The sequence below is a fragment of the Ochlerotatus camptorhynchus genome, unplaced genomic scaffold (assembly GCF_037179485.1).
Source record: "Ochlerotatus camptorhynchus isolate MF236.1 unplaced genomic scaffold, CSIRO-AGI_Acam_v1.1 ptg000070l, whole genome shotgun sequence".
NCBI lineage: Eukaryota > Metazoa > Arthropoda > Insecta > Diptera > Culicidae > Ochlerotatus > Ochlerotatus camptorhynchus.
In genome coordinates, this window is record NW_027040560.1 from 3,200,076 (window position 1) to 3,217,112 (window position 17,037).

Sequence of the window (17,037 nt, forward strand, 5' to 3'; positions counted from 1 at the left end):
CACATCTTAGTCCTTGTTACTTTTTATGCCTTGTTGATAGTGACAAGACTCGGCTTTGTCCACCGAGGATGATCTTGAAACAAAGAAAAAATGAGTTAGTTAGTCTTCATCTATGTGATTCCTAATCTTCTATTCGTTGTTCCCTAGTTTGAAGAGGTTAACACTTGGGTTCTGATGCATGGTCGTTATCGGTGTCATTGGTTATTTTTGTTGAATCGAATTTTGACTGACAGTGGTGTTATGTCCCGAAGAGAGGAAAAAATGGTATAGACGAGTCTGACATAAGAGGTAAAATACCAAAAATACTTCCCTGAATTTATTCCAAATTCTCTATTTTTTCCATCTCTCTTAATTCTACGAAGATCTCTGAACATCTTTAAACTTCTGAAAAGAACCCATACAAATATTCTTGAACATCTCGAAAGTTCCATGAAATTTAACGAAGTTCTCAAACATTCAAAGTGTTTTTATGTTACTTCATACGCGAAGTTAGCGATTTTCAGAGTTGGTTGGAAATGCTAACATGAAGCTTTAGTGTGATTATTTATTAGCTAGAGAATGATCTTTAGAAGAGGGTAGGTGGATAGTTCCGTTAGAGTACGGCAGTATGAAAATTGAATAGAAGTTGAAAATGAACGAAGGGCCATTAATGCGACAGTTTTTAAAGTTAGACGCACATCTTTTGCCTAACCCGAGTTGGAGAGGAAGTGAAGGATGTTGAGTGGAACTGTTCAAAGTGCACCATATCCAAAGATTCACTCTTGCGCGTACGGAAGTCCAAGAAAGGTTCGAAGAAAGGCTCTTCGCACGGCGATTCGGATTCCGTTAGAAGTGCAGGTTCTAGTGTTGCCAAACATGTAGAGCAACTGGAAGAGGAACAGCTAGCGAGAGAGGAAGCTTTATTGAAGGAGATGGAACTTCGAGCAAAACGTCTGGAAATGACAAAAAGGTTGGCGGAAAAGCAGCAACGTCTAGAAAAGGAAATGCGCGAACGTGAACTCAAGTTAGAGCAGGAAATGCAGGATCTTCAACTACAGCAAGAGCAGGAGTTGCCGCGGAACGAGAGTTTTGCAAGAAACGGGACGCGATTCGCCAGAAAATGAATGCTAGTTTGCAGAAAGTGAAAGAGCAAAAGTCTGGAGCAGCTACCGGCGGGAAAAAATTAACCGAGCTGGATAAAAGCAAAGCGAAAGTGCCAAAATGGAAAGCAGGGTCAAAAGGAAGGCAAGTCAGGAGGAGATGTTCGTGGAGCTTACCCGAAGGGACAACGTCCAACCGTTGATAACCAGGACGACCTGGAATCTTCGGATCATGATGATGAGGAAAACGATAATTCGGAGGATGGAGAGAGCTCCGATTCAGAACCAGGTACGGTCACATCGAGGAATGGAAAGCAAGACGGGTCGGGGCAGCGAACAGCTAGAGTGACGAAAGATTAACTGGCAGCACGGCAGTCCATGTCGAAGCATCTTCCAACGTTCAGAGGAGAACCGGAAATATGGCCATTGTTCATCAGTAGCTTCCAGTGCACCACTGAATCTTGTGGATTGCTTACGCACAGATCCATACAAAAGCCAGTTGATTGCTTAGAAAAACGAAATCTAATGCTTGGAATTGCGTTACAAAAAATGCATTACACGTATGTTGCCTTGGGAGAACATTTTACCAACAATATTTTGAAACGGTCTACGGGAGTGAAATATAACCTTTCATACGAAATACTTGTGTAATTGATGAGCAAAGTTAGCGACCACTATGATTGTGGTCCTGAAATTGAACTTAGAAAATGGTTTTCAGAAAATTTAATCAATAAATAAATCTTGTAAAAATTGCTAGTTATAGTAATTCAAGTTCTTTAATTTTGCACGGAAGAGTTTTTTCGATTAAGCGCTGCGTTATTTTGTAAAAAATCGATGAAGTGAGTCATTCAAAACCGATCCACTTTCACCTTAAGCCGAGAAAATTTAGTGGAGTTTTGACTCATCATTAATTAAATCAAATTATTTTCATCGAAAAATGACGGCAGTAAAACGTTTCTCCAAATCGGCTTCCGAGCAGATTACTATAAGAATCTGAAGGATCGACGAATTTTTCAAGTCGATTTCCAAGCAGGATTACCCCGGGTCCAAACAAGGATCGAAGACGAATAAGTGTCGAAAAAGATAGTAATATTGAGCACTGAAAAGTGCTGTTTGAATATGTTGTAGCTTTAGAACTCGATATCTGTATGTGTCAAAGATCCATTAATATCGAGTTGTAAGGTGTTGATGTCAATCCAGAGCTGGAAAAGGGCCTAACAGCGATGATTTCTAGGAACTCAAGACACGATCACGCAAACCAACTTAACAGTATTCCCCTTCTTCTTCTTATCCTTCTACATATTCTTCTTCTTCTTCTTATTCGAATTTCAAACTTATTGCGTGCACTCCACTTAGTGTTCTCAATGCACAGTTATCAATTGCGATGCCTGTACCATTTTTTCATTAGTGTAATTGTGTGGCAAGTGCCTAGGGAAGTCGAGAAATTTTCCAACCCGAAAAATTCCTAGATCAGGCCGGGAATGGGACCAGTCACCTCTACCATGGTTTTGCTTTGTAGCTGCGCCTGTACCGACTGAGCTAAGGGAGACTCCTACAGTCTTCCCCTACCCGATGGTGAAATTAAATGTGAAAAGTATGATATGAGAAAAGAGCTTTGATGAATGAGATGCAAAAAGTAAAAAGTGATATGATTTCCAAATATTGCTGGACTTTTCATCTCTGGTGTAATGTAGCCTCCACAGCCTCAAGAAGCAAAAATGGCATTAGCTCTGAGTATCCTTATAAGCGCCTTCTATAAGCCGTGATGTAGGATTTCAAACTGTATTTATCGCAAGATTTTTCAGTTGACGACAAATGTATATGAGCTCCTATGCATTCAACGGATTGTTCATTCATCTTCAGATTCAGAGACATAAAGATTTCTAAAGCTTTCAAATTTTTAATCCACAAGTTTTAAGAGGGATGTTTATGAAGTGTAATCTATTCATTTCTCCAGAAGCACTGCTCGCTCCATTGACCATAACCCCTTAATGCTATAATTTGCCATCGATCGTCCCTGCTGCTCAAACAACTTCCATCTCGGTTTGGTCACACAATTCCCTTCCCGTGCAGAAAACCTTGACCATCATGGCTTGTATTTCCCCCTGGGATGAAACGGCACACATGTGTGTCACCCGTTCCTCTGAACACTACTCTAGATGGACTTGAGCCAAAAAGCAAACACTCAATTTTCTTGGACAAATGCCAGGCACCAGAACCACCACCGCCGCCACCATTGATAAGCACAGGGAGAGGGATTTAATGAGAATTTATTTGACCATTCAAACACATTTGCCCGCGTGCCACTAACTCATTCACTCACTCCTCACTCCTCGCTCTATGCCGGCGGAAATACCGAAACAAAGCCCCTTATCAGAACAAGGATGGAAAATGGTGCTGAGAGACATGACGTCGCATCGGTTCGTGTGTGTGTCACTTCCTGGGATTAAGAATTATTACGAATAAAAGATGCAGAGATTGCAATTCATTTATTCATACACAGAGGAGCAAGAGAGAGTCCAATTCGCTTTTCCGACCACTGCATAGTAGGCCATGGCGTGGAGCAGCAGGATAGGCAGGGGTGAAATTCAATTATTTGTTCCATTACCATTCCACTTTTATCCGAGTGTCTGATTTGTAGCTGCACCATGAGAGGGTGTGCGTTTTCGAATATTTGTTGCATTATTGTCCACTGATTTGAGTGCATTGAACCGTTGCTGGCTGGTTTTCCTCCACCGGAACAAGGATGAATGCCCTTGCATTTTCCACCCTCGGCGTTCGGTGCATGGAAATTCAACGCCTACTGCACAAACACGTCATCACAGCCACACTACAGAGCGAGAAGGATTCAATGAAATGTAAACGAAAAGTAATTGAGCCGTTTGAAACGGATCCAGGCGGCTGGCTTTTGTTTGCGTTTTTGGTCTTTTGGGAGGTTATTCCCATTCGGTCATCTTCCGGTACGTCGTGTGTCCCACTGTACCGCAAATGGCTCGGCATGTATGACAATGATTGAAACGGTCCTCTTTCAGCGACAGCCGGGCACAAAATTGCATTACAATAGATTTAGCATAGCATTACACGGCCGGAGGCACCCCGCGCTCATCCTCATCCGACGGACGTGGTCAGGTCACTTCGAGAATCCAATGCACGGATGTCCAACCATGAATGGGGAACAGGTTCACCCTTTCCATCTACCCGACAGGCACTCAAGTGCTGACATGAGAAATGAAATATTCGTCCGATGGAGCCTTGGTCGTCGTCGTCGTCGTTGGCACTATGCTGGATGCAAGTACAATGGTGCCAAAAAACTACCCCCGGTCTTTGTCAGATGACGACGCTGATGGTGTGGTAAAAGCGGGAAATTCATATTCAAATTCATCTTCTTACTGTCCCACTGGGAATAGGAGGGGAAGGCACTCGGCTCGGACATGATGAAAAGTGTCGTTTTCATCTGAAGTGGATGAGTGTTGCAGTACTTCAGCAACAAAGAAGGCAGTGTGGCGTCACTTTCCACTTTCGGTAGCCAAGCGAGCAGTTTGGCAAGCTACGTGGTGGAAAATATTCCGGAACAGTGAGGCATTGTCCCGAATGGGATTTGACGTCCGCAGGGTTAACTTGTTGTGGAAATTACGAATTTGAATATGAATAACGATCCACTGACTGGCTGCCACCCTGGATCCATGCAAGCAATCCCAGCACGTACGAGCCGCGATGCCAAATTGCCTGATTTTTCAACACGAAAAAGTTGGGAGCCCCTTGCTTATATTGATACCGTAAGATTCTGTAACAAGTTTACTAATGAACTTGTTACACAACCCTACAGTGTCAATATAAACAAATCTGGCAATGTGGCATCACGAGCAACACTTGCCACCTCATGCTTTCATCGCTGGAGCGCACACCGAGGAATCAAAGTGAGCTATGGGAAATCATCGTCCGTACACAGCTTACTCGGTTGAACGTAACACACACTCACACTCACCAACAAAAGTCTAACATTGCAGAGGAAAATTTCCACTTTTAGCCCTTTTCAATCATCTTGTTCATATCAATTTCGGTGAAGGCTAGGTTGTTTGAACACAAACATCCTCCTCGGAAGAAGCTCGGAATTCTAAATAATAAAACTTGCATCTTTCGCTTCTCTGGCTATTCTGAAATGCATCCTACGTTGGTTTTCCTAAAACTAGGCAAAGTACTGCATGCAGACTTTGATGAGTTTCTTCCTGCTCGCGTCCCCCCGTTCCGTCTCTCCAGGATAAAACATCAAACTTGTTTAGCAGCTGATGAAATTATAAAAGTTTGTTTAGGATTTTCTTCTGCTGATAGCGAAAGCTCCAGACTCCCCTTTTCCTTTCGACAGGCCCGGCAGGCAACAGCAGTTCCAGGTTGCTGCGATGCCTTTTCGATAGTCGAGCGCGCCAATGACGACTATGATAAGTAAAGTTTTAGAGCCTTCCCTCACTATTTTCACCTAGCTGTGTTGTGTTGATCCGGGCCAACTTGTTGAAATGTCTGTACTCTTCGGTAGAGATACGTACTTTCGTTCTGCTTCCCACTTTGTCCGTCGTCGCTCGCAGTCAGAAGACTAAGATAAATACTTGCTCCGAGAAGTGAGGCAAAGTTGAGTTTGAGCAATGCTATTTAACTTTAAAGTTGATGCTGACGCTTTTGCCAGTCGGTTTTGCTGCTTTCCGAGATGGACGGAAGAAAGTGGGGATCTTTATTTGATAATGATAAACTTAGAACGATAAGCTGCTAAATTGGGGATTGCCTCGTTGTTTAAGTTCGTCCAGGATGAGGAGTCGGATAACTTTAGAACTCTAGGTCGGTAGTAATTGGTGATTGCATTATTAGAGAGTACATAGTAGTTTTTGGACAGATTCAATTAAATATAATTTCCTATTGCAGATGATTGTTTAAAATCGTACTTACTGCACAGACAAACAGATCGAGATTCTAAATTTGAAAAAAAAAGTCTGAGCCAAATAACTACGGAGACATTTTCATGCAATAAAATTCAAAATACCTAAAGAGAACTAAAATTGGACGGAGAGTGACAGAGATATCAACAAAAAACTTTTGCATATTTTTAGTGGGGTGACACCAAAATCATGATCGCAAGTGTACATCGTGAGTTAATTTTTAAACAATCCTGGACATATTAAGAGATTGCGAGTCGAACATATCGCTGTTATAACTGAAACGTTCCTTAAATCTGGACGGAATCCCTTTAATGAAGAGGTTTTTGAGTGTATTGATTTATTTCCTTTTAATTCCGTTATAATTGTTTATCTTTTGACAGATAAGCGTATTTCGTTTACTAAATGCTTGCAGACTTCATCAGTGTCAAGTACTTAACACCACTGGTAGCTCTTGATCTGTCTTATAATTTGAAGTAGGAGGCAATATCAAAGAAAACGCAATCCTGGGAAAATTACACCCACGTCCAATCGGGATATTTAAGATTCTACCGTATGCGTGATAATGTTTGCACCATCGTACAAATAAGGTTCCCGTTCCACCTGTGCATGCAATGCCTCAGTTTTCTTTGCATGCACGTAACCTATAGCTCATACCGTAGTAGGCTGTGTATAAAAGAAAATGATTTACTTAGTTTGACAGTTGCACCATGACGAAGTGGCAGCGTATTCGTGATTTGTCACACGCGCAAATGTCGCAAAAAGACATTTCAATCGCCGTGGGAGTGTCCCGCTGGACCGTCAAAAGGGTTTTAGACCGAGAAAGGACAACTATCCGCGAAGGTGGCCACAGGTCGTCCGAGGTCAGGTCGGGTTCCGAGGGTTATCGCTGCTATCAAAAGGAAGATTCGGGTGAATCCAGTGCATTCAATAAGGAAAATGGCAAAGGAACACGGGATCAGTGACTTTACGGCACGGAAGATCGTAAAGGAAGATTGCGGGGCGAAGTCGAGGGCACGGAAAAAAACTCACATGATTAACAACCGCATCCGAGAGCTACGAGTCTAACGATGCAAGAAAATCTTGAACTTCCTTAAGCGAAAAAAATCGGTAATCCTGTTCACCGACAAGGGCATGTCTACCGTCGATCCCGTAGCAAAGTCCAAAACCGACTGGTATATTAGTTATCTTCCGGTAAAAGACGTGGCCGACGAGCACAAGAACGTGTATCTGACCAAGCATCCTGCTAGCGTTATGGTGTTTGGATTGGTGGCTTCCGATGGCAAAAAAAAATTGACCCGGTGTTCATTCCAGAAGGCGACAAGGTCAACACGGAGGTCTACATCGGGGTTTTAAGTAGATATGTTCATCCGTGGATCAAAGAACAGTACGGTCCGAAACCAAATGTTGTATTTCAACAAGATGGGGCTCCGTGCCACACCTCGAACCGCACTCAGAAGTGGTTGCAGGAACATCTTCCGTTCTGGGCGAAGGATATGTGGCCACCAGCGAGCCCCGATCTTAATCTGCTGGATTGCTCAATATGGCGCGTCATGAAGGCCAAGGCCTGTTCTAAACGCCACCCGAGTACAGCAAGCCTCAGACAAACATTGACTCTTACCTGGAGAGAAATGGATCCAGCCTACATTATTAGAACCCGCCATGCATTCCGGAAGCGTGTGGAGGCCGTAATTGCAGCAAGTGGAAACTCGATCGATGATTAACATAGTTTAAGACTCTGAGAAACATCCCCCTTTGAATAAATAAATAAAAAACTACAAAACGAAATTTTTGAGAATTTTTTTAATTTGGCATTGCTTCATGGTGCAACCATTATCACGCATACGGTATATTACCATAAATCCTTGAAATCCGGACACTGTTAAACTGCTCGAAACTACGTAACTCTCTTTAAGATCTTTGAAGTCAACTTATTGAAGACACGTCCGTAGAATCTACGTAGGATAACGTGCTCGGTGCACTTTTTATCATCACGGAAACACCTCGTTCCTGATGGCATAATTACACATTTTCGTGAACAAAACGCACGGATTTTTTGGATTATTCAATTGATAATAAATTTAAGTTTTGGCAGCTTCTGTTATGCTCTTTGATCTTCATTGAATTAAAAAAATAAATTCTTGAAATCAATTGAATCAAGCTATCGGAACTTATTCGAAAGATCGTAAACCTTGCCCGTAGTTCTGGACGTTCTTGAAGATTTCGGGACTACCCTCAAGTTTTCGAAGCTTCCATTAAATTCTTAGAAATTACAGAAAATCGAATTCTTGAAGGTTCCAGCATTTTTTCTGATGTTCTTGGAATTGAAAAAAGTCCTGGAGTTCTCGGAACTTCATTAAAATCCGAAGATTTTCCTGACTTTCAAGTTTTTCGGACTTTCTTCTTGGCAAATCTGTGTTTTGGCACCGTGCCAAAATCGAGCGAGTTTTGAAAATAATGCATTTTTGCTCCTTGTGATTACAATGCATAATAAAAGGTTCATTACTAGTAACGACTGTGTCATAAATATGACTTACGGTGGTCCAAAACCAACGAAATCACGCATTAAATTTCAAAATAAAACCGTTCGATTTCCCTTTCCCTTAAGTTTTTGAAAATGCTCTAATAAGCTCCTACTTGGCTGATTATTTCGGGATTTCCTTAAATTTCTCAGAACTTCTAAAACATTACAGTAATTTTCCTGAAATTGGTTGCACTATCCTGAAGGTCTACGTAATAAAACCGCTTAAAACCAACCAAATACTGATGATTTACATGTTCAACATATTTTTAACTCTTTGGATTCTGTTTTGTTATGTAATTTTGCAATGTTTTTTGACGTACGATTACGTCTTTCGCCAACATATTGGGGGTGCAATTTAAAAAAAAAACCAAAATCAAACGCGTTACGAACAGTGGTCAGGTTGTAACTCTGTCAATAGCGGATGAATTTAAATTCTAAACAAGCCAATCTATTGGAAATTCTTCTACGAATCTGCTAAAATGAACACTTTAACGATTTTCAATAGGTCGTTATTGAAAATTACACAAATGTCCAACTTTTGCAATGGTTAAAAATTATCACTGATTGCCTGCAAAAAGCGCTTTCCCAAACACAGATTTCAAAATCGAATTCCATCCGGTCTCGCCGAACGGTGCTTATTCAATCACCGTGTGTGGTGGTGTCCGGTCGGATGTCTTTAGCAGAAGCAGCAGTGCTTTCGGCGCGTGGCGTTGTACATTTTTCTCCAGTACACAACGAAAGGCTCCTCGCAAGCAGCTAGTTAGCAAGGCTGCCTTCAAGAGCCCTCGATTCACCGAAGAAGGAGGAAGAAGCTTCACCGCTACTGATCGGATTCAGTAGCTCTTTGGGAATCGATTGGAGTGGGTTTCATCTTGGGCACGATAGGGTAAGTTGGGGTTTTTCACAGTTTTTCCCTAAAATCTCCTATTTTGCATGATTTGAATGCTGTATCTCAAGATACCAATGATATAGACGGATGATTTCCTCGGCAAAGTTGATCAGGAGGTCAAGGACTGTTGGATGATGGACAGAACCATTCGGAATTCTTCCGTTAGGCGGCGCTAGTGAGCATTCGAAGTGTATATGTTTGTGCTGCTGTATCTCAAGAACCTGACTATTTAGACGGATGATTTCTTCGGCAAAGTTGAACAATTCGGAATTCCTCCGCTAGTTAGAGGTATCTATGATCTTCTCTGGCTATTACGTCCCAACTGTAACTTAACGCCTGCTCTCAACTTAGTGCTCTAGATGCACTTCCACAGTTGTTAATTGAAAGCTTTCCAAGCCTGTTCGATTTTTGCATGTGTATATTGTGTGGCAAGTACAATAATATACTATGCCCAGGGAAGTCGAGAAATTTTCAAATCTGAAATCCTAGACCAACCGGGAATCGAACCCAGCCACCTCCAGCATGGTTTGCTTTATAGTCGCAGGCTCTACCGACCAAGCTTATGGAGGTCCCCTGATCTATGAATGTAATCAAACTAAAATGCGAGATGGTAGCCTAATTAACAAGTTTTGAGGACAATTTGGTGAACCTAGAACGTCTTAAACATATCGAATTCAAACGTAAATAATGTGCATGATATGTTTAACCCTGTTTGGAGATGTTTAATACAAAGGGTTTTGAATCAGTGAACCTGGATGAAAATTTGATCTGAACTCAAGGACAATTTGGAGAACCGTGAGTATCTTATACACCTCAAAATCAACTATAAACGAACAGCATTTTATGAGCCTGAGTTAGTATCCGAAAGAGGAGAGGATATTTGGTGGAACCCGAATCCCCAGTCCGATTCGTTCTGCAGAATACGCTCTATGAATTGGACTAAAGAGACCAACTTGCTTACCAAGTCCATGTTTGAGCAATTTTTGCAGAGGTTGATTCCTTGAATCTGGATTCGGAGGAATTCCGAATTGTTCTGTCCATCATCCAACAGTCCTTGACCTCCTGATCAACTTTGCCGAGGAAATCATCCGTCTATATCATCGGTATCTTGAGATACAGCATTCAAATCATGCAAAATAGGAGATTTTAGGGCAAAACTGTGAAAATCCTCAACTTACCCTATCGTGCCCAAAACCCACTCCAATCGATTCCCGAGACTTTTTTCTACAAGAATGACTATTTTTTAGTCTCTTGTTCCAGCGAGCTTAATTTTCATTGAACGTTCGCTCGCCTTGCTGCCAGCCACATCATCCCTAAAGCTCTTTGATAATGTACCTACCAAACGTTTTGTGCACGAAAATGCGTAATTATGCCATCAGAAACGAGGTGTTTCCGTGATGATAAAAAGTGGTTTCCCTAACACAGTCGCCGAATATTGATACCGAGAACGTAATCCTACGTCAAATCTACGGTCGTGTCTTGGATACAACCTCTTACTTTTTTTTCAAGCAGCTGTTTTTCGCGCACTTTTTTTGTGGCTGATAATAAGGTTTCGAACGAATGAGTCAAACGAATATCGAGTGGTTTTGCAAATTTTTCCATCACTGTGTTCTGTACCTATGTTCATTTAACACAGAAACAATGGACCACTTTTTCAAGAAGTTTTGGTGTGACTTTCTACCAGCGATTTCACAAAACTGGACTAACATTTTTTTGACGTAGGACTACGTCTGTGATTTCTATATGGGGGTACACTTTGTGAAAACCAAAAATGGAACATGTAACGAAATTATGAAAGATTTTGCACGTTAATAACTCAGCAGATCCTGGACCAACGTCAATAAGCAGATCCTGGACCAATCGATCAGAAATGCTTCTACGCATCGATGCAATGCTTTCGATTAGTGATTTTCGACATGAAACTATTGAAAAAGTGGTAAATGTCAACCATTGTCCAAAAGCATCGAAATAACTAACAAATCCACCAATTACGTACGTGCATATAATACTTCCCCAACACAGTCATCAGAGAATCGTTTATAGACGAAACACGTCGACGTAGCATTGCTGCTTCCCCAACACTGTTATCAGAGAGTCGTTAGTATACGAAACAAGTCGAAGCGGCATTCGCCACCGATCTTCGGACGTGTGCGAATAGTAAAGATGCAATTGCGCAACATTTTGCATACTCATCGTCATATTCAGAACCACACGCCCCCAACAAAGACACAAAATGCTCTCCAGAGTTGTAATCTTGTAACCAAACTTGGAAACAGGGGTGCAAGTGATTTAGATTGATTCTCTTCATCGACTTTATGTTTCGTTAATAACTCGACCACAAACACATTCATTGATACGTTTGTTTTTCTGGAATGCAGCATAGCAGAATTAATGTGACATAGGTTAGTGAAGCCATGGTCATCAAAAAAGGAAATCGGTGAAGAGAATTGACCTTCACCCCCTGCTTCTAACCCCCTAATTCAGTCGTCGTCATAGCAAGTATCGCACCGCTTTTGGTTCTTAGGCTACACTTGCTGGTTGCAAGGACCACCAAAAACCATGAAATTGCACTATTTTCTAGGGATGCCTAAAAGTCCAATTATTCGATTAACGTTTAATCGTAAAGGTTATTCGAAGCTATTCAATTAAATATTTATCGAATTTTCAATTATTCGAGCGTCATGTGATCCATCCCTTCTTATTTCTACTCGTTTGATTTAGCGATTTAGCGCAGTAAAGAAAATAAATAAAAGTACTAATATATCTGAACAGACATAGAAAAGAACCATGACGTAAAACAGGATCATAAATTCGCCGAAAAAAGTATTTAGTTTCTTTCTGCTAAAGGCTATGATTTACCAACTTGTTGAGAGAAGGAGTTTAACGATAAAAACTAATAAGGGGAGGAGCTTTAGCTGGGTGGACACTGATATTCTGCGGCCTTCCAACCTGGTGATCCAGTTGCCTACACGTCATCAGGCCCGCCAAGAGTTTTCAGATTGGACAGAGAGAACCCCGCTGAAATTCCTATTCCTATACAAAACACAAGCCGAAGTTAACAAATAACGTTCATTATATAAGACCACGTAGTCCTACATCACCATTGCGTACAACCCCATAGGCCTGTACCTTGTAGTTTTTTTATAAGACCCACACATTTCGGCAATTTTTCTCCTGGTGTAGATGAAACAATCTCAAAATCTTGTGTTATTTCGAAGTCCGAATGGTAGTAAACGTCATTGTAACAGCTCGAACGAAGTGCTTAATTTTGATACACATAGAGTTCACAACCTCCCAATTCATGATTACTTCAGCAATAAGTGAAAATTGAGAACGATACTTACCTCCACACCTGGTTCACCTGAGTCTCCTTTCTTGCCACGCTTCCCTCTCTTTCCCGGAGGACCAGGCGGGCCTGGTGGACCTGCAAATAAAGAATAATAAAACAATCGTTAGAAAATGCCCTTATGTTTCAACATTTGCTCTGCGATCAAGTTGATTAAATGTTTACTGCGATCAAAGTAGGCGACCTACGACTGCAAGGGCAGTCGCCTACTTGGATCACCCGGTTTTCAGTAATACTCAAGATTTTCTTTATTCATAATCTAGGATCAAGCTAATTTCGGCCTCCCACGTCCAATTTCCCTTGAACTTCTCACATTTCATCCGACTGACAGCGCCGAAATCCGAAATCCGAAATGAGCTAATCCTCACTAATTAGAACCGACCGATATTTCTTCATAAATCTCACGGAATTACTCGGCATCCGGACCAAAGAACTGCCCCCCCGTTTATCGTGCTTCATCTCCCGTCGTTGTTTACGGCCGCTCGCTAACCAAATGTAAACACAACCATTCATTTCCATTTGCTTTGATGAAGACGCAGAAACTAACTTCCACTTCGTACTTCATCTGCCGCTGCTGGTTCGATGAAGTTGTCAAATTTGTGTCACACGCATATTTTCGGCTAGACTAAACTTATTACAGCAGCCAACTCCGAACTATTCTACTGGCGACGATGACGATGACGACGACGATGACGACGCCGGTCTAGAATTCACTGCAGTCAGTATAGTGGTAATTTGATTAAATCATCATCATCGGTCGTTGACAGATACTAGGCGCGTAGCAGCGTGGAACGAGGGTGGTGGTTGGATGAATTGTGACACGTTCACATCACATTGAAAACATTGAACTGAACGCTGATGGCGATGACGACGATGGTTATGGTAGTACGCAGGAAGCGTCGTTTATTAAGAGTGAAAGCAACTTCCACGCCAGCTGTTGCCGCAGAAACGCGCTCTCACGCGGCTCCTACGATAGGAGGATTTATTTCGATTACTGACGTTCTGCAGAGTGACGATGGTTGCTGTGTTTCGACGTTCGTTTAAAATTTCAATAAGTCTTCGCATGAAGGTGGTTAGGCAGGAGCTCAATTTCATAAATTCAATAGTTTAGCGGTTTGGGAGGAAATTTATCATTCTTTGCGTTGTCTGCACGGTCATAAGTCTACTTAATTATCGCAATTCTTTAATTATAGCAACGTTCCATTCCGTATCGCTTCGATGGGTGCAAGCAGCGACCACGCTAGTGGTCAGCGGTATTGGTTATTTATTGCCAATTGGAAACAATATTTAATACCTTCAGCCAACGCCATAAAACCAGTTTCGAGATGCAGCCTGCGGAACGTTGGACGATGAAAAAAAATCAATCAACGGACCCCCCGCCAGGTGCAGGCGAATCCTAATATTTATGGTATCTGTTCGAAAAGTTCTGTTCATCAGCAGCAGGAAGAGTGATTAGAAATCGTGACGGGATGCGAGTTTTGCCAGGGCAAGGCCGATTTTTTCAGAACACTCCAAGAGGATGTTTGTTTTGCCATTGCGGACCAGATGAGAAAACATTCAAAAAACACGCACTCTCGCACACCGGATCGAATTCCGTGCCACGCCGGCGTCTCTATGAGATCAACGTGAGATCATCAAGAGCAGGCGCTGATGCTGATGCGAGCGATCATAATAGCATTGGTGCACACACGGAGGGTGCCAAAGTTTTTGTTGATTCTAGAGCTCCATGTCGTCGAAGCGAAATGGATACTATCGTAGGAGGCATCATCATCACATCTGGCCCAACTCGTCGGGAATCAAATTTAACAATTATGGTGGAAACATACGGGACCATAATTTCAAGGTGAATGTTCTCACGTTTCACCTCGCTGATAAATATTTACCACGAACTGACCAACTGATTCCGTAGAGAGTGAACGATAAAGAAATTTCTCAGATTCACCATCAAACATGAAAAGAGAACATTCTTCGACGTCCGTTTCTTCTTGGTTCCAGTTTTCTCGTTCCATTTGAAGGGGCAAACCCAAGAGAATCAAGGATATCAGATTACAAGGATGGACGATTTGGACTTTTTCTTCGCTTTTACCGGATGAACCGTTTGTCGTTTGAGAAGGAGAGGTTAATTTCGAGTGCACTTGCCTCGCCGGCTGATGACTGCTTTTTCTGAGTTGTCTCCTCCATTTGGCAGATCATTATCCTTCGATGGTCATTATCGGAGTTGATTATCAGCCTTGGGAACCACCGGTGGAAATTGTGCGAATGATTCTTGTAATTACTCGTTCTTTGAGTGTTGGTGAAGGAAAGAGAAGGAGAAAGGAGGCACCGAATTCGGATGTGGATAAATTTGGATGCTGTTTTTTTTTGGAAAATCTAACCATTAAGGCCAATGAATAATTAGACGATTCGACGCTAGCCACGTCTGAGCAATAATTTGGAAACATATTGAGCAAGGCTCCTATGGTCTAAACCAAATTTGAAATAGTTTTTAATAGTTAAGTTTGCGTAAATATATAGCCTAATCCATGCTCTAACCTTGTATCGACATAAATTTTGTAGTAAATTGAAAAATGTGAAATTTAAGATTTGGCCAATTAGAGGACAACTTGGGCCAAAAACTGGTACAGTTACCCTATATGAAACAATCTTTAACATCCACGAGAATCACAATAAGATTTGATGAGGATAGGTAGTAGGTTAGAATTCGGTTTGGTGGACGATACGAGACGTCATGCGTAATAAATACAGTAGAATCTTTATTTTTGGTATTCCTCGATTTGGTTTGCCTCGATTATGGCATCACAATATTCGTTTTTAGCTATACAAAATTTTGAATTTTCTGAAAACAAAGCTGGAGATCGAATTGAAATCAAAATTTGCTGCTATGATGTAACTTATTTTGAATACTCCAGTTGATATAATTTTGGTTGACGAAACACAGCAAAAATTAAAGCAAAATTTTACACTGTTGAATCAAATGGAAAACTAATCCTGCTTTCAATTAAATCAAGATTACTGATTTTGCATTCATAATGTTTAGCTGAATACGGGCCTGGCGTAAATGCACAGAACAGAAGGGGAAGTGCAAACAAATCGGTGAATCAAAAATGGTTCGTTTTTCTGCTCAACAAGCTATGTGTTGTGGTAGCGTTCCACACGGGCTTTCTATGTGCACTCACACTATCATAGAATGCTGCCTATCTTAACTGCAGGCAGAAGATGCCTTCTACCGCTAGGTTCGCTAGTGTTCGCAAATGACAAGTGGAGCCACTTTCTGATCCGAAGTTCCACTCCTGTGGTAAATGGTTAGCATCCATGTTTCTCACAGTGAAAGACTTGAGCTCAAATCTCACCCCGGGCAAGTCACGAATGACCTAAAATGTGTTAAACAAGACAAATAAACAATATTCGTTAGTTCAGATGAACTTAAATTTAATTTTAAACATGCAGTTAACAGCAGAACTTAAAGTTAAGTTGGTTTCATTTGAAAAGTCTTTTTTTTTAACTAGTTCGTTTATTTACTAGGCTCAGTCGTGTGTGACACTTTGCGGAGCCAAAATCAGTAATGTTTGATTTACATTTTAAAAAGCAGTATTTCTAGGTTAGTATTGGGTACCAATTACTCGTGGCGGGCTCGAGGTTAATAGGTAACAATTTCAATTGGAAGGATCTAGGTAGGAAACTGGTTTCTGAAGCCTCCTTCAGATACTACTCTCGGACGGTTGACCAAATCCTGGCTGGGCAGGGGCAAGTAGCACAGGAACAGGAGGATAATAAAACTGGGACACAATGGCGGGAAATTGTTTGGAAAGGAGGGGATAGTCACATCAAATTCTAACATCAGACAAACAAAGGAATTCGTAGATCGCTTGCATGTAGGGAAGATCACGTGTTCCCAATACATCTCTTACTTCACGGAAGGGTTGTCTACCTCGGGCCACTAGGGTATCCAATAGTCGCGCTCTGGAGGCGTCATTACCCGGGCAATACCAAACTGCGTGATCGATGTCATCATAACCGGTTCTGCACCTACATATATTGCTGTCAACGAGGTTTATTCTATAGAGATGTGCGTCTAGCGAGTAGTGGTTGGACATAAGTCTTGACATCACTCGAATGAATCCCCGACTTACATCCAGACCTTTGAACCACGCTCTCGAAGAAACATTTGGAATAATGGGTTTGAAAAGTCTTGACTGCATAATAAAAGCACAATATAACATAAGACTTATGTCGCGAAAATTGAAATCATAATGGGTTTTCATTATGATAAGAACTGT

The 17,037-nt window shown here is 41.6% G+C and overlaps 1 protein-coding gene across 9 annotated transcripts in view; it reads right to left on the reverse strand.

The window, feature by feature from the left end:
* LOC135697433 (collagen alpha chain CG42342) overlaps positions 1 to 17,037 on the reverse strand; it is a 405,805-nt gene that overhangs the window by 203,281 nt on the left and 185,487 nt on the right. For all 9 annotated transcript variants that reach the window (XM_065217110.1, XM_065217107.1, XM_065217104.1 and 6 more), the window contains one exon: positions 12,759 to 12,838. In XM_065217110.1, coding sequence (XP_065073182.1) covers positions 12,759 to 12,838 — 80 coding nt within the window. The remainder of the gene's footprint in view (positions 1 to 12,758; positions 12,839 to 17,037) is intronic.